General features: G+C 46.4%; 1 protein-coding gene across 1 annotated transcript; it reads right to left on the bottom strand.

Annotated features, from left to right (window-relative positions):
* Nucleotides 1-224: 224 nt before the first annotated feature.
* Nucleotides 225-21,987, bottom strand: TGFBI (transforming growth factor beta induced). The gene is made up of 17 exons (XM_053991445.1): nucleotides 21,833-21,987; nucleotides 17,540-17,638; nucleotides 10,957-11,021; nucleotides 9,947-10,104; nucleotides 8,842-9,006; nucleotides 8,015-8,161; nucleotides 7,181-7,322; nucleotides 6,424-6,636; nucleotides 6,148-6,285; nucleotides 5,762-5,907; nucleotides 5,460-5,596; nucleotides 4,832-4,962; nucleotides 2,808-2,932; nucleotides 1,792-1,894; nucleotides 1,514-1,593; nucleotides 1,105-1,129; nucleotides 225-939 (listed from the first exon to the last, which is right to left on the bottom strand). Exons 1-17 carry the CDS (start codon nucleotides 21,940-21,942, stop codon nucleotides 884-886), a joined length of 2,040 nt encoding a protein of 679 aa, XP_053847420.1. The 5' UTR covers nucleotides 21,943-21,987; the 3' UTR covers nucleotides 225-883.
* Between the last annotated feature and the right edge of the window lie 309 nt (nucleotides 21,988-22,296).

The following is a 22,296-nucleotide window of genomic DNA, read 5'->3' as shown; positions in this document are numbered from 1 at the left end:
GCTCCTTGGAGAGTGACAGTGACTGCTCATGAAAGCACCAGCAAAAAATGATGCCAGGCCAGGATGAGAGAGGAGAAATGCTCTGCCATTCCACTCAAATAACTGTTAGACCCATCAATGTTGATCCAGCCAAATTTGATTCCCCTCCTTCGCAATGCTCAGGTTTGATCACCTGGTGCCATCAGACAATTCAAACCAAGCAAAAACCCAACCAAGCACTGTCATCACTTTTCATATTTATATTTTTGATTTTATTTTTAATTTTTATTAAAAAACAACCATTATTAAAAATTAATCATTTACTGGAAGGCTTCAGCCAGGGAGAACTCTCATTTTAAATCTCATTAACAAAATGCAGCACAGTTATAACCCATAGGCAAAAAAAAGACCCCAGTTAAAAAAAAAAAAGAAAATACTTCAAACCATAGCTTATAACTATGCAATTTTCTCAATGTCAATAGAGAGAATTTTGTTAAAAGCCTGTAGATCAGAATTTCATGGAAGACTTTTAAAATCCAAGGGAAGAAGGAAGGACATGCTTGTTTAAAAAAAATAAAAGGCCCTTGGATGTATCTATCAAGTCCAAAAAATTGAAAGTTGGAATAATTTTATTTAAAAAAGAAACAAAACAAAAATGAAACAAAACAAACAAAAAACCTCAAAACATTTCCTTGGTCTGGGAACTTTAAAGTCAAAACCAAATAAAAATGGTCTTAAAATATATACATATATATGGCTTTTCATTTTTCCTATCCATTTCATTGCAAACAAAAATAAATTTAAGGGTGGTATTTGGTTTTTAAAAACGGTTCTGTCCTTCTCTTCAGCTGTCAGCCAGAGTGGATGGGATGGAGGCACTGACTTGTGGTTGCTCACAATGGGCTCAGAGTCCCCCCGAGTTCTCTTTCATCCTCGCCAGTATCCGGGAGTAAACAGGGGCTGCCAAGGAGAAGAACAAGTTGGGTGGGCAGACACAAACCATCCCCCTGCCCCTCTCCTCCCAGTCATGCTGCATCTTGCTTAGAGCAAGAGAACAGGAGAAACCTCTCTTTAAGGGATGGGGGACACATGGAAATTAGAAATGAGCTGGAGAAGTTGTTTTACCTAGTCGAGGATTCCTCTGAGAAACCTGCATGGAAAGAAAGCACAGGGTTTGCATAAATGCAACACTCCAACAGCCATAAGAACAGTTTGCATGTCAATAGAGTTATCCTTAAAAAAAAGGATCTCCAAAAGCTATGGATGGGTGGCTCTTCATTATTGGAAGCTGATATATAATAGTACCATGCCAAGGTTACATTCACAGTGTGCTGCAAACTGAAGCTTTGTGTCACAAAATGTATTATTATTTCTTGTATTATTAAATCATGCAAGAAGAGAGGGTGGATCATTCCATGGAACACATACACTCACTTTCCTTAGAAGTCAGCATATGAATGTGACATGATCTTCCAATAATTACTATCAAAATGCGATTTCAGCAGTTTTACAGTGAGAGGTTTTTCCCTTTTACCTTGGATAATGCAGATGCCTGTTTGAAGATCTCTAATGCGGGATCTGCAGGCTCGTCACCTCTTTCTTGTGGCCTTGAAGCTAAGGGTGGGACATTGAGAGCATTGAAATACTTGTCAGAGCATGCAGGCTGCTTCCTTCCACTATTTTCTGCTGAAAATCCCACAACAGACTAATCTCTCCTCACCAAACTGAAGCAATTGCCCCATGTCCCCAATCCCTCCCAAAGCAGTTTTGCTGTAACAAGGTTGCTCTGGACATTTCTCGCCATGGACCTACCCTGTGGCTGTAAGACAGAATTCACAGCATAAATGACACCATTTGTGGCCATGATATCACTTTCAGCAACAGGCTCCTTGTTGATATGTATTACGTTGTTCTTCTGTTCAGTAAAAGAAAAAATAAAAATGTAGAAGATGAGAATCTTCTGTTACTTCCAATGTTATTTAAAAAAAACCTTCACTTTGCATTCATTCATATACTGGATGGGTGAGGGCATTTTCATTCCTCTTGCCAATTAAGGAGACTATAAAGACAAATCATAGCCTGAGCAGTTTGTCCTGGAATGGCTGGCAGGCTTTGGACTGCCTCAGTGCAACTGGCTGGGAATGCTGTCCCATGGCAGCAGAGCACATCCACCAGCACCCTGCCAGGGGGATGGCTGTGGAGATGGGACTGGGACAGGGCAGAGCAGCACTGGACATGGGAAGAGTCCAGGATGCACACTGGCCAATTCAATGCACTTGGAAACACAGTCCCTTCCATTTTTTTTTTTCCCATTGTGCTTTCTTATGCATAGAGTGGGCCGTGACTGCTTATTTTCTGAAATTATTTTTTTTCCTCAGTAGAGGATCCTACATTCCCTTATGTAGTGCAGAGATTTTGAAATGAAATTATATATCTAAATAAACTCTGCTGCGCTAAGGGAGCCCATGCAGAGATCATTTTCATTACACAAAAAGATATGTTAGCTGAACAAGCTATTCATTTCATTTATTTATGTTTTTCCCCCCATGACTCAGAGTTAAATTTATAGCAGCTCCTGGAAATCATTTACAACTGGTCTTCTGGGGAGAAAGCTGAAGCAAACCACATTTCATTCTTCCAGCCTGTTGAACTGAATGATGGCAACTGTCCCTCCAGTACAGCCCAGAAAACACTGGTGGCACCGTGCACACATTCAGGAGATGCTCCCACACCATCCAAATGAGCACAGACATGCTTTGGTCCATGACATGGATGACCAAACACTGGACAGCCCTGCTGACCACAGAAGCCCATCTGAGGTGACTCACCATGCTGACTTCCAGTTTGTCTCCCTGCATGGATTTCAGCCTCACCAGGGCAGTGACCGCGCCGCTCACCAGGATCTCGTCAGCCACGTGGAACTTGAGGATGTTGGCAAGCTCCTTGGCATTACCTGCGGGAAGAAAACCTTTACATCTGCAAACCAGCATCAGCAATTGTTTCCCATATCTCACATGCTGGAATGGAATTACTTGGAAAACACCACAATTGTCTGAAAGTGTGAAGAGCAATGTAAAATTGAAACAATAAACCAAAACCAAAAAGCAGGCAGAAGGACCGGGTATGGGCATTGAGGCCGTTCCTGCCCGGGCACGTCAGGTTCCCAAATCCAGAAGGACACTCCCCCAATGTCCCACCTTGGTACCTACCAAGCCTGCCCTACACATGAATTCTCTCTTTCTTGGGTTTTCATCCCTCATTCTCTCACTGTGCCAAGTGAGAACCTGCTTCTCAGAATGAACCTGCTTCTCTTGCTGCTTTCACTTCCCAGGGAAGTCTGGGATGGGGTGGGGAAAGACCCATGTGAAATAAGGAAGCAGATAGGGCATTCTGGTATTTTCAAATGTCACCAAGGCCAGTGTCACTCGGCAGCAATCCTCACAGCTGGGTAAGAAGGGGAAAAGTGCAGGAGAAGTGACACTAATGCCTCATGGACTGATGCCCTGATACCACCCCACCCCACTGAGTCTCTACTCATACAGCTGTGCTTTGAAACAGATTTTAGGAAGATAAGGTGCTTTCCCTGCACCATCTGTTTTCCAGAAGAGGTGCTGACGTGCACAACACAGGCCAGTAGCACTTCTTCATCTTCTCCTTCAGAGGACACAGGGCCACTGACAAGCCACACAGACAGACAGAGTCACGGACAAGCCCTACAGACAGCTAGTGCAAAGGTGGCCTCCATCCACAAGGCAGCTACCTCAGCAAGGGGGACTTTTTCTTTCAATGCTCTCAAAGACTGTATACAAGCTTTTTTCCATTATGGTTTTCCTAGGGTGGCCATAGTTCACTCTGCACATCCTCACCAGCACAATCTACTTCTTCATCAGAGGCATAAGCTAAACATTTGTGTGAGAAAAGAACATCTGAAGTGTCTACATCTGGGAATCTTCATTCCTGGAGCCATTTACAATGGCTGCAAAACACTTCTGAAATATTTATATATTAAGCCTAAGACTGGACTGATATTACTGGTTCCTCATCCCTGCACTTAAAAGGATAACCAGCTACCACGGGCAGATGCTTCCCAAATTATGACATCAATGTTTGGCTGGGTTTTAATGACAAGAAGACATTACATTCAAATACCTGACATTGTTTCCAACCACAACCAGTTTTCAACATGAACAAAATAAAAGATCACACTGCTTATCCAGAAGGGAGTTATTAAACATCCCCGTGCTTTTTTCCACACCCAGCCTGCATGCCTTTGCTTTTCAGGATACTGGTCTTCATCTGAGCTAGAATGGTACATTGTTGGCTTCCCAGGATTAGACTGGACCTCCTGCTTTGTCAATGTACATGGAGAAGGAGAAACAGCCCCAGCCTTCTATTACTTAAATTTCATACAGTGTAACTTGAGGCTGTATGTGGATCATGTCTTCTCTTTGCAAAACTTACTGCAGACACCCTGATCCTGTGTTGTCTAGAGTCACATTCTCACTTCTTTTATCCTTGAAAAAGGCAGAGGCCTCACTGGTTCTTTTAGAAATATCTGGGAGTTATCTCACTTACACCACCAGTACAGCCAAATTAAAAGTCACAGTGAGTTTATGACACACACTACAAACATATCTTCCAAGAACACAGGCAGTATAAGTCCCACTTGGGGAATTCAGTGCCACTTTCTGCATCCTCAGCTTCTGCTCATACAATCCATTGGGTAGGAAGTTCATGCTTCCAACAGACAGAGCCAAAGAATGAGATACAGCAGAGAAACTTGGCCATTCCTCCTGGTATCACAGCAGTCACACACAGCAGCTCATCCCCTAAATGTTCTGGAGATGCTCACCCAGCAGTTTGTTGAGCTCCCCCTGGGGCATGGCTTGGAAAGCTTCGTTTGTGGGAGCAAACACCGTGAAGGTTCCCGGCCTGTTCAGGTTCTCTGTCAGCCCTGCAGACTGGATTGCAGCCACCAACGTACTGCAAAGCAAACATGCATCAAATGCTTCACTGGTCAGCAGCATGCTGGGCTCAAGAGAGAGCTGGGGAGTTACAGTTGTGAAATCCTGCTGGGGTCCAGCAAATCAAATAGCCAAAATGGTGGTTAGGGAGGAAATGAGCCTGTGGAGTCCAACCAGAACATCTGAGAAGTGGCAAAGCAACCTGGGAGTGCTGACTCCGTGGGGACCAGATGGTATGGGGAGTCAGAGAGGTCTGGCTACAGTGGATCTGATGGGCAGAAATGGCTTCAGAGCCAGATTCTTATGGTATTAAGGGAACCACTTATTCTTGCCTCACAGTTGATTGAGGGTTATTTGAAGTTTCACTCCCTGTAATTTAGAGAGGCCATGGTTTTGGATGATCCTTCTATGCTGAAAAAACATATACATTGTCATGACTACGACCCATATTAAATATAAACTGCTTTGGCAGCTGTTCTGATTCTAACTGGCACTTGGGAAGAGCAGAAAGGTCACCTGAAGCGATGGTCTGCCTTGAGAACATCCATCACTGAGCCAGTCGGAGGAGTCAACATTTTGTCCACACTAAAGAGGGTCCCAAACCTTCCCCTCTTGTCATGGGCAGCAATGCAGGCGTTTTCAATGCAAAGGTTCTGCAAACACAATCACAGAAAAGAAGGCTTCATTAGAATATGCTTCAAAAGAGAGATGTTGGTACTTTCCACAATGCTCATTTCCACTTTTTACACGATAGCTGTAGCATTAGAACACTGAGCATCACCCAGCCCCACGGAGCACAGCACATGGGGAGGACTCACATTGCGGTACACGAAAACTCTCAGCTCCTTGTCCCCCAGAGTCTGCAGTTTCTGTCCATGATACAGATATTTAGAGGAGAGCTGGTCTTTAACAATGTGGTTCAGAAGCAAGTTTCTCATGTTGCTGTCAATAACAGGGAGTCCATCTGCAGCAAAAAAGTATGGAAAGAACCAGTGATTCACTGAAAATGGCTATTGAGACACTAAAAACCATTCAAATACAGAGCATTATCCACATCAGTTTTAAATTGTAAACCTAGATGCCACTGCCTCAAGGCATTTGAGAGAGGATTTGCATATTTGTGCACTGAAATTTGGCTGAAAACTGTTTGAAGGAGATCTGTGGCCCAAATTGATGGAAGAAAGGGATTTAATCCCTGGTTTACCTTTGAACACATTATTCACTGGGGCAAGGAGGGTCACTTGCTCACTGCCAGTTAGATGAGAACTGAGACCAGCTTGTCTGAAAAGGTCTGTAGACTTGGAAACTTCAGATTCTTGTGCCAACTCAAACACAGTCTTAGCTGAAAAGAAAAGCAACACATGGTAACCTTGCATTAAAGGTTATTCACTCATCACTATGCCCTCTAAATCCAGGATTTCCTTGGCAAAACAGACAAAAGACAAGCAGCAGAAAGAATGCTGCAGAGAGGCACCAGTACCTGAGTCTGGGATCAGCAGCTCATTAACAAAATGTACAACGCCGTTGGTTGCCAGGACATCCTTGTTGGCAATGATGGGCTTCCCATTGAGGGTCAGCTCTTCCCCACTGCAGCCCACGTCCAAGGTGGTTCCTTCCAGAGTCTCCATGGTCAGGCCAGCAATGATGGCCTCAGCACACATGGCTGACTTCAGGATGTGATGGTTCAGCAGGTCTGTGAGAGAGGAGGGTGCCTTAGTGAGCTGCAAAAACCAGCTATGAAAGTATTGCAGCTTTCAGGGATCCTGTTCAGTGGCCAGGGTGTACTCCATAAAATGCAGTCATTTTTAAATTGAGCTGATTTTAATTCCACAGCCTGTGAAATAAAATGCCTAAAAAGAGTCACTTTTTATACACTTCTGCCAACTTCAAAAGGCTTAATGTGGGTACTTGACTCACTTATCAGGGAAGTTACATTGATTAGATTTTACTTTTCTTGCATCTTGCTGGATCAATAGAAATCATCACCGCGAAGAGTGGTAAAAGAAAACTCAGAAAAGGGACTGCTTCAGCTCCCTCATCCATATCTACTATGTCTACACATCAACAACCAAAGGGAGCTTGGCTGTCCAGTTAAAAAAGATGGATTCTGTCACATCTGTTTAGTGCAGCTATTATCAGAGTGTATCAAGAACTGTTGACTTGTCCTTGAGAAAAAATTTAGAAGAACTGAAAAATACTCTTCAGTCTCTCAATATCCTCAGTAAACAAGCACTTACCCCTCAGGGCTTCTGGGTCTCCCAGGATCCTGTTCAGTGTTTCTCGTGGGATCTTCTCAAAGGCCTCGTTGGTTGGAGCCAGGAGTGTGTACTGGCCTTGGCTTTCCAGCAAGCTGCTGAGGTCAGATGCAGCCACAGCAGTCTTCACAGACATAAGGAAAGAGGGAAAAACACATTCAGCCAGAATACAAAGGTCAGGAACTTTGTCCAGGGACACACTAAGGGCCAGACTTATTAAGGCTTTTATAATTTCAGAGGACTTAAAAAAATTCCTGAATAGCTTCATTCAGCACTTTGGTCCCTTTAAAAATTTGACCCACCCCCACGGTTCTCTGGTGTTCCAGAAATTTGAGTACAAGAGCCCTTTTTTTGGCAAGACTGAGAGCTAGTTTGAATACCCAGATATGCCTGGAAAGGCTCACACTACTTCCAGTGAATAATTCAGATCAGAACCCACAGCTGGCTAACTGCAAATCCCCTGTGCATTTTCCTTAATTTGGCAAATACCAAGGCAAATAAAACAGGACACATCAAATTGAAACAGTTAACGTCTCCAAAGGCTAAGACTGCCCTACAAGAGTGAGGAGACAGACTCAGTCTCTCTATTTTTTGAGCAGCCATAAAAGGGTGACAATTATTGCCATAAAACCCTATTTGCACTGATAGCAAATGCTTCTCTTCCTAAATCAAAAGGAGCTACATTGGTACAAGGATTTCATCAGCAGCTCCAGGGTCACAGCGCAAAACACTGGCAAAGCTCTTCAGGACAATTCATTGGGAGTGGAATGCCTGAGCATCTCTAAGGAGACGTGGAGCAGCCATGTGTTGACTGACCCGAAGGGTTTCCAGGCTGTCCTCAGTCTCAATGATCTGCTGGATGGTGTTGGTGGTGGTGGCGATGACTTTGTCGATGACATGGACCACGCCGTTGGTGGCGTGGTGGTCGGCTTTCAACAGCCTGGCACAGTTCACAGTCACAATCTGCAGAGGGAAAGACCCATGGGCGTTACATGCACTAAAACCAGAAGGTAAAGCAGCCCCTGCTGCTTTTCTATTTCAAATGCAGCGAGCACTTGATTGAGTCAGCAAGAGCAGGAGTTGTATTTCCTTAAAATACACACCAAAAGTGAGAATGTTCTATCAAGAATGTTTGAAATATTTCAAGCTTAAAATGCTTTGAAAATCATCAGTGGTTTTGTCTACCCTCAAGACCAAGAAAGTAAGCCAGAACCAATACTTGGGCAAGCAGTTACATGATAGCGTGGGCAACTGCCCTGCAACAGCATTGAGGAGACCAACTGCTTAAAAATATTCTTTTCAAACTCCTTCATAGTATGCATCTTGAATCAATAGCTGTCAACTTAAGCATACAGAGTCCTGGAGGTCCCAGAACAGTGTAGGAGCTGCAAGGCAGCTGGAAAGCAAGCCTGCTGTGGGTAGGTTTAATATGAGGAAGAACTTCTTTACTGCAGGTGACCATGCACTAGAACAAGTTTCCCTGAGAGGGTGTGGCATCTCCCTCACTGGAAACATCCAGAACCATGTGGCACAGCCTTGTGCCCTGTGCTCTGGGACAACCCTGCTTGAGCAGGGAGGTTGGACCAGGTGACCCACTGCAGTCCCTTCCAGCCTGAGCCAGGGTGACTCTGTGAGTGCCTTACCCCGTTGGGATAGTGGTGGATCTGGATGGGCAGGTTCTGGTACATGGAGTTGAGTGTGGTCCCGTGTTTCAGATCATCCGTGAGGACCCGTTTGTCCACCATGTGGTAGCGGAGGGCGTTGAGCAGCTCAATGTTAACGTTACTCACTAAGGAATCCAGAGTTTCCTGAAAATCAGAAAAATCAATTCTTCAGTACTGAGTGCAATTAGGCATCTGTTAGAGAGTACCAGGAGGTCTGGCTGCTCCCAGGGTGCTCCCAGCGTGGGGGTGTGGGCATGAATATTAAGTGATTCATTCAGCCTCATGCCATTTGTGTAAATTAAGAGCTCAGCTTTCTGAAATCTTTATCTTTTGCCTTACAAAAGCAGCCAAGAGCTCTGACACCCAGTCCTTGTCTCACAAAGGGATGATTGCAGCTCCAGAGTGGGATCATTGCATTGAAATGAGCAGTTAAGGCAAAAGGGCCACTGACAAATACACTAAAAGACCTTTCCCAATAGCATCATCCCTGCAAGGGGCTATGCTGGGGCATTTGGGACAGAAACTTGGCAGTGGTGAGACCCATAAATATCCCCCCTCCCTGCCTTAGTAGTTGTTCGTGTTCACAGGGATGCTCAGCTGGGATGGGAGCAGCAGCAGGACAGCAGTGACCACTTAAGGAGGGGAAATATTACACAACATGGAAAGAGAAAATCAAAATGAATGTAAAGGAAATGTGTATCTAATTGAGCACGGGACACAGTCATGTGGGACTAACTGAGGCTCCATCTGGGACTGGCTATTTGTACAAATTAAGAACAAACAGAATGGCAATGTAAGGGTCAACAAGAAAACTGGTAAGTGATGGGAAGCTTCTTGCTGCAGGTCTCAGTTCAATCTCTAATGGTAACAGGCAGGGAAAGCTGAATGAGGGGATTTCTACATCCACATCTCTGGTGATGGGATCCTTCAGAAGCAAAGCTCTGGAGCTGATGAACCAGTACAATGAAAACTATCCTGGAAATCCACAGTCCTTCCTCTATCAGTTCTATGTCTGTCCTGCCAGACCCCTGCAGAGCTGGCTCTCCACTAGGGAAAATCAGAGGAAGCAGAGGAATTATCTTACAGCAGACAAGGATGCCCAGGCCTCGTTACTGGGAGCAAAAATTGTAAAACTTCCGGGTCCTTCGATTTCTGGCCTCAGGTTGGAGCGGTCGGAGTAGAGCTGTGTGGTGGCAGACCCAACTACTCCCAGGGTTTCATAGATGTTGGAAAGTGGCAGAGCTGAAAGAAGAAAAGGTTAAGTTCCCAAAAACATCATTCCTCCTTCTGGCTGAATTAAAGCATAGCTGGTGAGTTTGAATGGACTTATTCTGGGTTTATACAAATGTGATTTAGGCAAGCAAAGATATTGATTGCTTTCACCCAATCCTGTTTGTATTCAGGCTTTTGGGATTTGGTGTTGGACACTGCTGGTCTCAGAGTCCATTGACCAGCCCATGTGGTTAACTTGGAGGCATCAGACTTTTGTGGAATGAAGTGTTCTGAAAGCAAAATCAGAATATGACTTTCTTCAATAAACCCAGTTTATTCCCCCCCAATATCAACTGTATTTTCTCCTAAATAAAATTTTGCTAACCCCATGCTTGCCAAAATGTTCAAGGCCAGGTTGGACAGGGCTTGAAGTAACCTGGTCTAGTGGAAGGTGTCCCTGCCCATGGCAGGGGCTGGAACCAGATGAACTGTAATGTGCCTTCTAATACAAACCATTCTATAAATCTGTGAAAATAAAAATGAGCAGAGATTGGCAGAGCTGTCTATTACTCTATCATTCCTCTGAATGAATTTCCAATACAGATATATTACTTGCTGGAATAAGTAGTTCCCTATGGCCTTCCCATGCTCGATTAAGTTCAATTACATCCAAGGTTCTAAGTTGTCTGGAACATTTAACATGCTTTGGAGCTGATCTGACTCTTGGCAGGTGCTCCACTGAGTCCATTTTGGACTTGTTCATGGCAATATTGTGCAGAAATTGCAAAAATCAAATCCACTTTGAGCAATTTTCTAACATTTCCCTTTACTAGGCAGCTGTATAATTTTAAGAAGTCTAAAAAATGTCAAACATATTTTTACCAGCTGGGCAGCCTTTTTCTCCAGGAACTTTTTCATATCCAGGACAGCACTCGTAACTGATTACTCTGCAATAAGAGATGGATACAGCAGATTAACCAGCAGTGTCTCACAGCTTTTTCTCTACTTGATATAATTCTGGTCCATCCATATTGGGGATGTTTCCAAGCAGACTCTCCATTAGAAATACAGACTTCAACAAAAGGCTAACCATACTTTCATCTCCCTCAGGGCTGCATGTTGCCAGTTTCTCCACAGAACAAAAGCAGACAAAATTTCTTTTCAAAAATACCCTTTTCAGGAGACTTTATACAAATGGTGGGTGGAAACTGATTCCACAGTCCCAACAAGACTGCCAGTGCTGGTTCATCTGGGCACATTTCCCATGGGATCTGGGGATCTCCTCGGCTGACTGCTGCTGTCACATCTCATCACTGTTCAGGCAACACCCGCAGCTCCACCGTGGCTGTGTGACCAAACCAGCCAAGTGTTTCCCTCTCTTTTCACCCTGTTTCAGTCCACCACCAGAAACTATTTGCTTACGTACGGCAAAACCCACAAGACAGACCTGGAGGGAAAGGAGAACCCTGTTCTCAGGTACGTGCATTGGCACAAGGACTTAAGAGAAGCCCTGCCAGGAGAAACTCCACCAGGGGTGGGATGTGCATCCACAGGCAGCCCGGGCAGTACCACAGCTCAGCTGTGTCCCTGTGAGCAGCCTCAGAGCAGCACTTCCTTCTGACTGGCAGCACTTTCCCCCTGTAAAACCAAAGGGGTCAGAGGCACCATCCCAGGCTGTCCTGCTGATTTGCAGACCCTGAATAAGCAAGAGCTGCCTGAAAACTGCATCCATCATCTGCAGCTCAATGGGAAACAATTGGCTTGATATTAAGAGGGAGAAGAAAAAAAAAAGAAAAAAGGAAAAGGGAAAAAAAATCAATCCAGAAGTTGCCTGCTTATTTCTCCCAGGGGATTCTTTCACCAATTGCTCTATGCTTGGTGTGAAAGTTACAAGGCCACCTGATTGATTGATTCCCAGGGAATAGGTGTTCTTCCAAGGACAAGCATTTCCTCTGTGCTCCTAGATGAATTTAAGCAAGCAGGATGCTGTATTGCTAAGGGTCAGCATACTCACTCAAAGAGAGAGGAAAATCCTCCAGCTTCAGATATTTGTCATCATTTTAACAAACAGTAGAAATGCCTGGGTTTTAATAGGGAATTCTTCAGGGTAATTAAGAGCCAGAAAGTGAAACAAATACCTGCTTTTGTGTGACAGAAGCAAATAAATTCTGTGTCACGGTTTCCTAAGAGAATTACAAACCAAACCCAGACTGATTGTCTAGACATTATATATTCCATGTGGGAAAGAGTTTGCCTAAAGCAATCCCTTCCTTTGACTACTGGAGATCTTAACACCCTGCTGCTCTGCTTTCCCAGCCCCCCTGTCATGTGTTCATTGGAAACACACACTTTCTCCCCCCACCACTTCCCTCCCCTACTTCCAGTTTTGCTTTTTTTCACCCTAGAAACTAAATCCAGTCTAGACAGTTCCCTTGGTTCGGACCTGTAATCAAAGATGAAGAGCTGATTAAAGAGAAATCATTCCAAAGTGCTGATGAAGGCTTTAAAAGCCTTACTTACAGATCAACTGGAGATTAATGAGCTGCTCCAAAGGGGCAGGACATGGATGCACACAGCCTCTGGCACACTGGCTCAGAGCTGCCCCTGGTGCTTGCCAGGAGGGGAGGGCACAGGGAAGGGATGCAGATACCTGGTCAAGTGGAAGGTGTCCCTGCCCATGGCAGGGGGGTGGAAGTGGATGGTTCTTGAAGTCCCTTCCCAGCCACACCATTCTGTGATTCCATGACTGCACCTCCTGCTTTTCACTGGGTTTGTGGGCATCTCCAGCAGGAAGGGAAGCTCATGGCAAGAAGCACCAGGGCAGAAACGGGGCCAGCTCCACTTGGGCAGGGACTCCCTCGAGTCCCCTGTCTCACCCTCCCTCTGAAGGTGGCCTTCAGCATCACCTGGTGTGTGTCTGGCACATCACCATTCCGAGCTCTGCCAAACTGCTGCAAAGGGCCAGAGGAACACAGAGGTGCTCAGCCAAGGGTGGCACCTACAAGGAGCCAGAGATGAGGGTCATAAAACACAGCTTCAGCTTCAGCTTCACAGCTTCAGCTTCAGCTTCACAGCTTCAGCTTCAGGCATTTGGCCTCCCATGGCTGGTGTACCAGGTGGAAACAAAAGACCACTCAGCCCACACAAAGGCACCACTGAAGGGGTTGCTCAAGAGTAGCCCCAGGGCATGTCCCCAGCTGGTCCTGCAGCACCTCCAGACCTCAGAGAGGAGCAGCAGAGCCGTGGCTGAAGGATGCTCTGCATCTCAGTGCTGCCTTCCCCCACACATCCATGGGGGAGGGAGGCTGGTCTTGACACATCCTGCTCCAACTGGGTGAGAGCCACAGTCTGCTGCCCAGGGAGGAGAACTTGCCTTGAGCACCTCCCAGCCACTGCTCCACGCCGTGGGTTCTGCACAAAAGCCTTTGGAATTGCCCAGTCCCTCCCTGCTTCTGCTGTCTGCTCAGGGGCCACAGCCCAGGCACCGGGACACAGCGGTGCCCGCGATGTGGGTTAGTTTAGCACTGCCCTCACACAAAGGGCATTTGTCACCCACCCTGCAACGCCTCAACCACAATTTCCTGACCTCCTCAATGAGTAATTTCAAGTCAAATCTATAGTTTTTTAGCCTCTGGTTTTGAAACATTATTTCTTTAATGTCTATTTGTGTCTGCCTGCAGAAGAAAGCTCCTTTAGTTAGGCTTTTATTAGTCATTGTTCCACTGCTGTTGCAGTCTTAGGAGCTGAAATTAAATTTAAAGTGCATTTTTCAAGGTAATAAAAATAAGCTTAGGCATATATTAGTGAAAAAAGATCCATTTGTAATAATTTCCTGTAATAAAGCCCATATGTTTTGTTTTTCTAAAATAAGTGCCAGTAATTTTTTTCTAAACTGAGGAAAGTACATCACATGAAAAAAGGAAAGTTAATTTAAAAGGGGTAAAAAAAGGAATCTATTAATGGGGTATTCCTCAAAAAATAATCAAAACCAAAATGTATGAGTTGCCTTCGTTCTCAAGACAAAACAGTGTGTGGAGATGAGTTCCATTGTAACCCCAACTCTGGAAGAATGAGTCCAGTGCACAAGGGAAGGAGGAAAATATAAAATACACAGGCAAAATGATGAAAATATACTCTTAATGAACTATTTCTTTGACTTTGGAATAACCAACAGTGGAAAGTTACCTAATTACCAAAACACTTTTGTCTCAGCACTCCTTGAAATCAAAGCAGTGTCAGACTTCTTGCCAACTATCTTATCTCACTTCATCAGCAAAGATAAAAACTCTACATAAATCCTCTACCTAATTTATCTGTAACTGTGTGAGCCAATACTTCAGCAGAGAAAAAAAATTTAAAAAAGCAGATAAAGAGGTAGAAGTCTCCTTCTGATGCATGAATTAAAATTTCCATTGTGCATGAACAGCCCCAGTGGAGTTACTCCACCCTTGTGGGCCAGAAAATGCCTCCCAACCATCAAATCTACAAAGCCCCCAGAGTCTCCCCACCGAGGTGTAACCCCTGTGTTTGTGCCAGCAGCCACAGAGGAGCTCAGCACTGCTCCTGCTGCTCCCCAGGTCACTGAGCCCTCCCAGCCTGGAGCAGCACCCAAAGGTGAGGCACACTGAGCCAAGACTCCAGACCAAGCACATCTGTGTTTTTCAGGCTGGCTTTCCTTGCTGCTCCAGTCTCTCTAAGCCTCCCATGCAGGATGTGATCCTTCCACAAGGAGTGAAGCTGTGCTACAGGCTGCAGCAACTGTTCTGCCTTCCTTGCTGGGGGATGAATTTCCCTGCTCAGAGCCAGCTCTGCAGGAGCTCAGCTTTGCTCCTCGGCAGTTCCTGCTCCCTCACTGACCTCCCTCCCACTACCTGTTTGAAAAAGTGCTCAGAGCAGGAAAAGGAAAGAAACCAAAGCAGTCAAACCTATCGTCCTAGAGCCAGGCATTTTCACCTGCAACACTCACAGCTTGTGGCACCATTGACCCTTCAACAAATACAGGGGAAAACAGCCAGGTCAAACGTGGTAGATGAGATGAGCCAAGTGTCTTCTCCCCAGAACTGCTGCTCTCAGGTGGGAAAAACCTTTCAGGAGGAGGAGAAAATGACCTTGCTTATGCAGCTCCACCATCCCCCCGGGGCTGATGGGGGATATCCCCCTGCATGTGAAAGGACCACCCGCACAGCTTTAGGAGAGGACTGCTGACTAGAGATCCCAAGCAAAGGCTGGATCCACCCAGTTATGATAAATGCACCAAATCCTGATTTTTTCTAGGATTTAAGGGTGTTCTCAAAACCTCTCATGGGCCAGCTTAGTCCAACAGGAAGGGCCAGTTTGGAGGTTCATGCTGAGCACCATCAGCTGTGCCCACCTGATCTCGTGGGTTCTGACAGCTGAGCACGCCACAGCATCAGACTCCTGACACTGCTGTAGGAATTTGACTGCTACAGCATAATGCATCCTGTCCTTTATAGCCCAAATGACTCCTGATTGCTTCCATATGCCAGGCACACCACGTCCAGTGGGAGCCATTCAAGCAAACATTTGTAATCAGAGCTGTCCCAGGGCCCCCCGGAAAATCTGAGTCAAGGCACGTGTCTTTTGTTCTGCACCAGCACTGCTAAAGGAGAAAGCAGGGCCCAGGCTCAGGAATGACTGGGAGGAGAGAAGACAATAACACCCATTGTGGAGATGAGGTAAAGCAAAGAATAGTGAGCAAATTCTGTGGATAATGGAAAGATTACCTCATAGGTTAACATGCAGGTTAATGGTCTGTGTGCTTTTCTCTCAGTGATGCATCACTGGGTGAGACACTGGGTAAAAGCAGAGAAAATGAGGTAGAAGAGATCACCCCGTCTCCTCAAATGAAATCATGAAATACTGCCAGATGCCAGTTATTCCACCTCCTCCTCGAGATAAGTGGATGGGTTTGTCTGTGCCAAATACAGCTGCACACTTGGTTTACATAAGGTTAGTTTCTCACTTGCTTCAGAGCTAAAGAAATCCATGGCTGGGCTGCTTTGCCTTTCAGTGACCACAGCAGCAGAACTCTCCCACATCCACAGCTGAGTCGTGTTTTCTTTGGAGACGTACTGAGCTACTCTGTTATCAGAAAAGGCAATGATGAAAGGCAACTTGTCCATTTCATGTCAAGAAGCACCATTATTCAGCCAAGATGACAGCCTGAACTCTAATCACCCAAGCTAAGCCTTTCCAAAATTTTGTTTGTAGAATTAAGGGGAGGGAATCTGGTTGCTTGTTTTTACATTATTGCTTCTCCTTTTTTTTTTTCTGAAACGACAATTGGACATAAGGAAAGCAATGGTACATGCACACTACATGGTACAGGCAGCAATACATCCTCCTGAAGTACAGAATTTTCCTCCTTAGGGCAAATTCATGTGAAGTACAATGAAAGGCCAAAAGCTGTGCACAGCCATGTCTCCTGGTTTGCTTCCCTCCTCCCCACACCAGCAGCACACATGAATCCTGACAGCCAGGTGTCACAGCTAAACCAACAATGGCAACCCAATGCTGCAGTGAAGAACAGCATGTTGCTATAAATCTAATTACAATTTACACTGAGCCATGAGGGAAACAAATGAGATTATTTTCTTCTCTCTCTTCTTGACCCTGCAGATCCAGGATGAGACCTGACCCACAGCTCTGATCCCACAGCCCAGACTGCTCAGGGAATCTTTGCACTGAGCCTGGGTTGTGATGGTCCATGCTGTGGGCCAGCAAGGGAATCCAAAAGCCCAGCCTGGAGTACAGCAAGGAAAAGATTCTCTGCTTCTGCTCTACAGCCTGGCAGATAGTCAAGCATGCATAGCCTTAATTATCTGCTGACTGCATCTTTCAAAGGAATGTCCCGAGGCTGCTCACACAGATTCTTCATGCAACAGCTACTTGAATATTATTGTTTGCAATGTTAGACGTGGAATTGGCCTGCAAGTCTGATTAACTTTCCTGGTGGAGTCAGAGAGTGTTGGCTAAAGCTGACACCTCTTTCCATTTATTTGTTTTCCCTTCCAAAGCAAACAGATGGAGATGAATTTTACATTCTCTCCAATATCCATCAGCTCCAGGCTGCCTTTTTTTCCCCTTTTTTATTTCTTAAATCTAGGCAGCATTGAGCCTATCATGGGGACAGACGGTACTAGAAAACATCTGGCACACACTTCATTACAGCACAGAGAGCTGTATAAGTATATATAGAAATGCAATTAGAATAAACCATCAGGGTTTACGTTTACGTGGCACTTTTCATTTTTAACATCAAAGTGTTTTAGAAAAACAAATATTTCTTAAGGGGTAAAAAGCTAAAACAATTTTTAACACAAACACATGTGACCCACACACCTTGGGCTCTGACATCCCACATCTGCTGTCTGCTTCTGCAGCCCAGCACCCACCTCCACAAGGGGGTCTTTGGGGAGACCCTGTCTGGCACTCAGAGACTTACGTGGACTTCCCGCAGATCTTCCTCTGGTACCACTGCTTGCAGTTGGTGAAATATTTCCTGTTGGTGCCGATCAGCTTCTGCACCGCGCACACGTTGGGGCTGCAGGGAACAGAGCAGGAGAGGGTCCTGTAAGCCTCCCTCCTTCCAATGCTGACCCCCAACACACAGCCAGACCCCACCTGACAGTGCCTGGAAAGCCCTGCTGGGATGGCAAGGGAGGAAACCTTGAGAGCTGCAAGTCAACTTGCTCAATTTAGGCTTACAATGACTATGATGAAGTGGAGGAAGCGGTGAAAGAGATCTCTCCTGACTCTGCCAGAGCGTCTCTTTCTTCACTGAGTACAAATTCTTGACTTTTTTCCATGTTCCACCTCTCATCAAAATATAAAGAAATTAAGTAAAAATCCTTTGGTCAGAATTTCCATGGTGAGTATCTACTTAAAATTCAAAACTCAGATAAAACCCAAGAAAGTTATGCAATAATACAAATCCTTGCAAAAGAAACCATTATTTTATTATCTAGGACATAAAAAAAGATAAGACAGATATTGATCAGTCTACAGACTTGCATCAAACCCAGAACTCTGGCTGTATGATAGACTCAGCAAATTCTGGACATGGATGCTGAGCTGAATGAGGGGGAAAGGAGCAATGGCACTGCTCTCCCCTGTTTCAACACACCAGATATGACAGCACAGATCAAGAGGGGCTGCACCAGCCCAAAAGGTACCAAGAGCTCCTCCTTAGCCAAAAAACCTGGTGGCTGGTGTTCCATGTGTGAGTAACCCTGCTGAGAGCCGACTGCCGCCCTGCAGCTTTCTAAGAAGTGGTATCACCGTGAGCAGAGATGTGGTCAAGCTGGAGCTGGGAATTTCTCTGCTGATGGTTTGGCCAGCACAGCATTTCCCTGCACTGCCTGGCTCACCATCTCTGTGGTTTGTGGCCAGCAGCCCTGGCTACGTGTGTAGGCAAAACGTGGTCAGCACAAAAAATATGATTTATGGATCTGGTTTGCAAGGCCATCAACTGCCTCTGGGCTTGACCAGAGGTGTAACAAATGCTCAAGCAGGCTGAGGATGCTTAGCTCAGCTGAGGCTGAATTCCACCACCATGTCCCAGTTGCAGCAGCATCACTAAAAGTATGCACAGTATTGGCTGCCAAGCAGATGAAGGGAAAACAAATAATTAAGCAAAACACATAAATCATCACTTCAGCCTGTCAGAAGTGCTCTGTGCTGTCCAAGGCAGAATTTTCATTTGCACAAACAACACTCCCAATGGGGTCTGGAGATGCTCTTGTGAAGGTCTTGATGTGCTCAGGAGAACAGCCTGTGTCCCGCTGCGTCTGACCGAGGCGCTGCCCGCTTGCCCCCCAAAGTGAACAAAAGCAGAGTTTGCAGCCCAACCACCAAGTCCTCCTGTGGCCGTGCTTACTTTTCAGCGGCATCCCAGACCGGGCCAGCCTGCCATCATTAGCATGAATTAACCTGAGGGTCTCCTATACGCTGGCTGACTCCAGTGCCAGCCTCCGCGGGAGCCTGGCTTGCCTTCAATGAGCCTTTGTTGGTGCGGCTGCCGCAGGGCCCTGCGTGTCCCAGGCACCTTCATCCCGCCCCGAGGGGAAAGAGAGGACCTGTGGGACCTGGGGAGACTCAGCTCATCGTTTATCTTATTACTGCCACGTCCAGTAATGGTAGCTTGTTTCTTCATTAAAGGATTTCATTCCGTTTCTGTATATAAGGCAGGGAACAAGGAGCAAGAACCTACTGAAAAAAGGTTAGAAATCACAAAACCAAACTTTCAGCTGGTGCAAACTGGCCCAGACTCAGCAATTTCCAAGCCAAATCATCACTTAGAGAGACGTCTGTGCTCTCTGACTCAGCCCACCTTGGCCACCCGGCCCTGCCGTGCCGAAATATGGTTCCAATTACATCGAAATTCCAAACCTTGCCTCGATTTTAGCATCTGGCTGACGGCAGTGGACAATCCCTCTAATATTCATCTTGACAAGCCTGGCTACTGAAGGACTTGTTTGATCACTTCCCCCACATCCCCAGGAGCAGCCTGCCAAGAAAACTCTTGTGCCTCCAGGACAGTACTTAACTTCGTTGCTCCCTCCTCCCTGCCTGGGACTGCAGCTCTGCGGGGCTGCTCCTCCCTCCCTGACTTATGGGGGAAAACTTCTTTCCAGTTTTTCCTCAGTGTGGAAAAATCCCTGCTCAGGATTGTGTTATCAATGATTCCCGCAGGCACGCTGTAGTAGCGGCTCCCCGCATTGCATGTTCTGGTTCCTTGCCCAGTCTGGCTTAAAATTAATTTGTCAACACTCTTCCCTCTCCTCGTTGGAGTTCATCACCTCTGCCATGCCGTTCCCAGCCAGCCGCGCTGACTCCAGGATAAAACTGCCTATTGTTCCCCTTCAGCCAAAGCCTTTTGCTTGGCAGCAGCAGCTGGGAGCTGCTGGGACAGGGGCTGCCCTTGGGAAGTGGCTGAGAAAAGCAGGACTTAATGTACAGCCCCAGATACCTGCAATGGCTGTGGCCACGGTGCTCCCCAGCAGCACGTTGTGCCCACAAAGCTGGCTGGGTTTGGGAAGAGCACTCCTACATTTTCATCTTCAAATGTTAATGTTCCTTATGCACTTTTCAGCTCCTCTCAATGACTTGAGTTGGTTCATTTAAAAAAAAAAGTTAATTAAGACGTACAAGTTTTGCTGTAGAGCCAAGCTCTGCCTCCCAACTCGCCCTCAGCTCAATAGGGGCATTGATGGTGTGGGGGATGCTCACAGCGAAGGGTGGCAGTGCTTGTTGCACATCCCTCTGGAGCTGGCTCCTGCAACACACCTCACATCCAGAATGTTTTTGGCTGGTTTTGTGCTGCTGTATCTCTTTGGCACATCATTAATCAATGCTCAAAATTCCAAGTATGTTCAAAAGTTAGCTTGGTATAAATCACTCTCTCCATCAGAGTGGGAGCAGTGAGCAAAGAGCTGTGGTCAGCTACACTGGGTTTATCTCAACTCAGATGGAAGTTCTGGCATTCCAGTTCCTTGTGTTTTCCAAAGATCTCGGGCACCAGAGTGGACCAGAGTCACATCTTACCCAGTGCCTCTGGTAATCGTGCAGGGAGAAACGTAACTAGCTTCTCTCTGCAGAGATGAGTGCACTGCTTTGCACTAACTTACTCAGCCTGAACAAACTTCAATCTCAGGTCTATCAGCAGAACTATTTACTTCATTTTGCATCACACAGAGATGGTGAACAAGATTCACTGTATTTCTACATAAATCACTGCAATTCTGGCGTTACTGACCTATTACAAATAAATATCAGCTCAGAACTTGCCTGTTGGATTGTGTCCCTGATCAGGCATACAAACAACACATCCCTTGTCATAAATTCTGACCGATCCCTGCCAGAGAATGTATCAAATCACAATATTTAAATCTTGGGAGTTTTTTTTTATTTAAAGCATTTCATGACCCTGCTTCCAGCAACGCACTTAAACAGAAGCTTCAACTCAATCACTGTCACCATCCTGAGAGATGGAAGCCAGCTGAAAGGTCTTTCATCCTTTTACCATTCCTAATTCTTAATACATTTTAAAAACACTGGGAACAACTATTAACACAGGGTTATTTTTCTGCCTATTAATGAAGACTCAAAGTACTCACTCTGTAACAGGCTGTGTATCAAGCAAGAGAGGTCTACATGCATTTTTCCATAGGCCTTATCTTGTAAGGTTTATGAGTAAATAAGTGATTATTTTTGTCAAGAAAACTTCTAAGACTAACTGAGGTTTCCAGCCAAAGAGTAAGTCGGTGCTGACTCCACAGACACATTGAAGGGATTTCCCTTTTTTTTTTTTCTTACAAATTAATAAAAACTAGAATTATTTCCATAAGATCTTTAATGGCTCAATATCTAGGGATTTTTATCCCCTTTTTCCTTAACAGAGATAAACTGATAAAGAAGCATTGAAGGGTCTGAACTGACATCTGCAACACTAAGTTTCGTGATGGAAAGGGGGAAAAGTTACCGAAAGAAAAAAGTTACCAGGGGATGAAAGAGAAGGAAACGAAAGCAGCGGTTACCGAGAGAGCTCCCCACGGTGCCCGCACGGCCCCGGCTCGGCGCCGCCTCCGCGCCCGCGCAAAGACCCCGCGGGGCTGCGCGGCACGGGCGGCACCGCACCGGGCGCATCCCCCGCGGCCGCCCGCTCCCGCCGGGACTCGGGCAGACGTAGGGAAAAAAGGGTCTCAAAGAGGTTTCCCCCCTCCCTGCCTCCCCTTACCCGTGCTGCCGGCCGCGGAGCCGGCTGTGCTGCAGGACCTGCTGGTACGGGGACTTGGCGGCGGCGGCGAGCCCGAGCGCCAGCAGCAGCAGCGGCAGCGGGCGCGCCATGGCCGGGCAGCGGGACGGGACCGGCACGGCACGGCACGGCACGGCACGGCACGGCACGGCGGCAGCGAGCCCCGTTAAATGCGGCGGCAGAGCGGGGGCGGGAGCGGCCCCGCGGGGGGAGCGGAGCCGCCCGGCCCGGCCCGGCCCGGCGGGGAGGAGGGGAGAGGGGAGAGGGGCCGCCCCCCACCAAGGACATCCATCCATCCCTCCGTCCGCCCACCGCCCTTCCATCCCTCCGTCTTTCCACACGTCGCTCCGTCCGTGCCCCGGGGACCCGCCGCGGCGGGGAGGGAGGCAGACAGGGATGTTTTATATCCCCCTTCCCAGACCAGCGCTTCGTCTTCAATTTCTTCT

Source organism: Vidua macroura, chromosome 15 (genome assembly GCF_024509145.1).
Source record: "Vidua macroura isolate BioBank_ID:100142 chromosome 15, ASM2450914v1, whole genome shotgun sequence".
In the NCBI taxonomy this organism is placed as follows: domain Eukaryota; kingdom Metazoa; phylum Chordata; class Aves; order Passeriformes; family Viduidae; genus Vidua; species Vidua macroura.
Note: the sequence above shows the minus strand (reverse complement) of the source record. Positions and strands in the feature narration are given on the sequence as shown.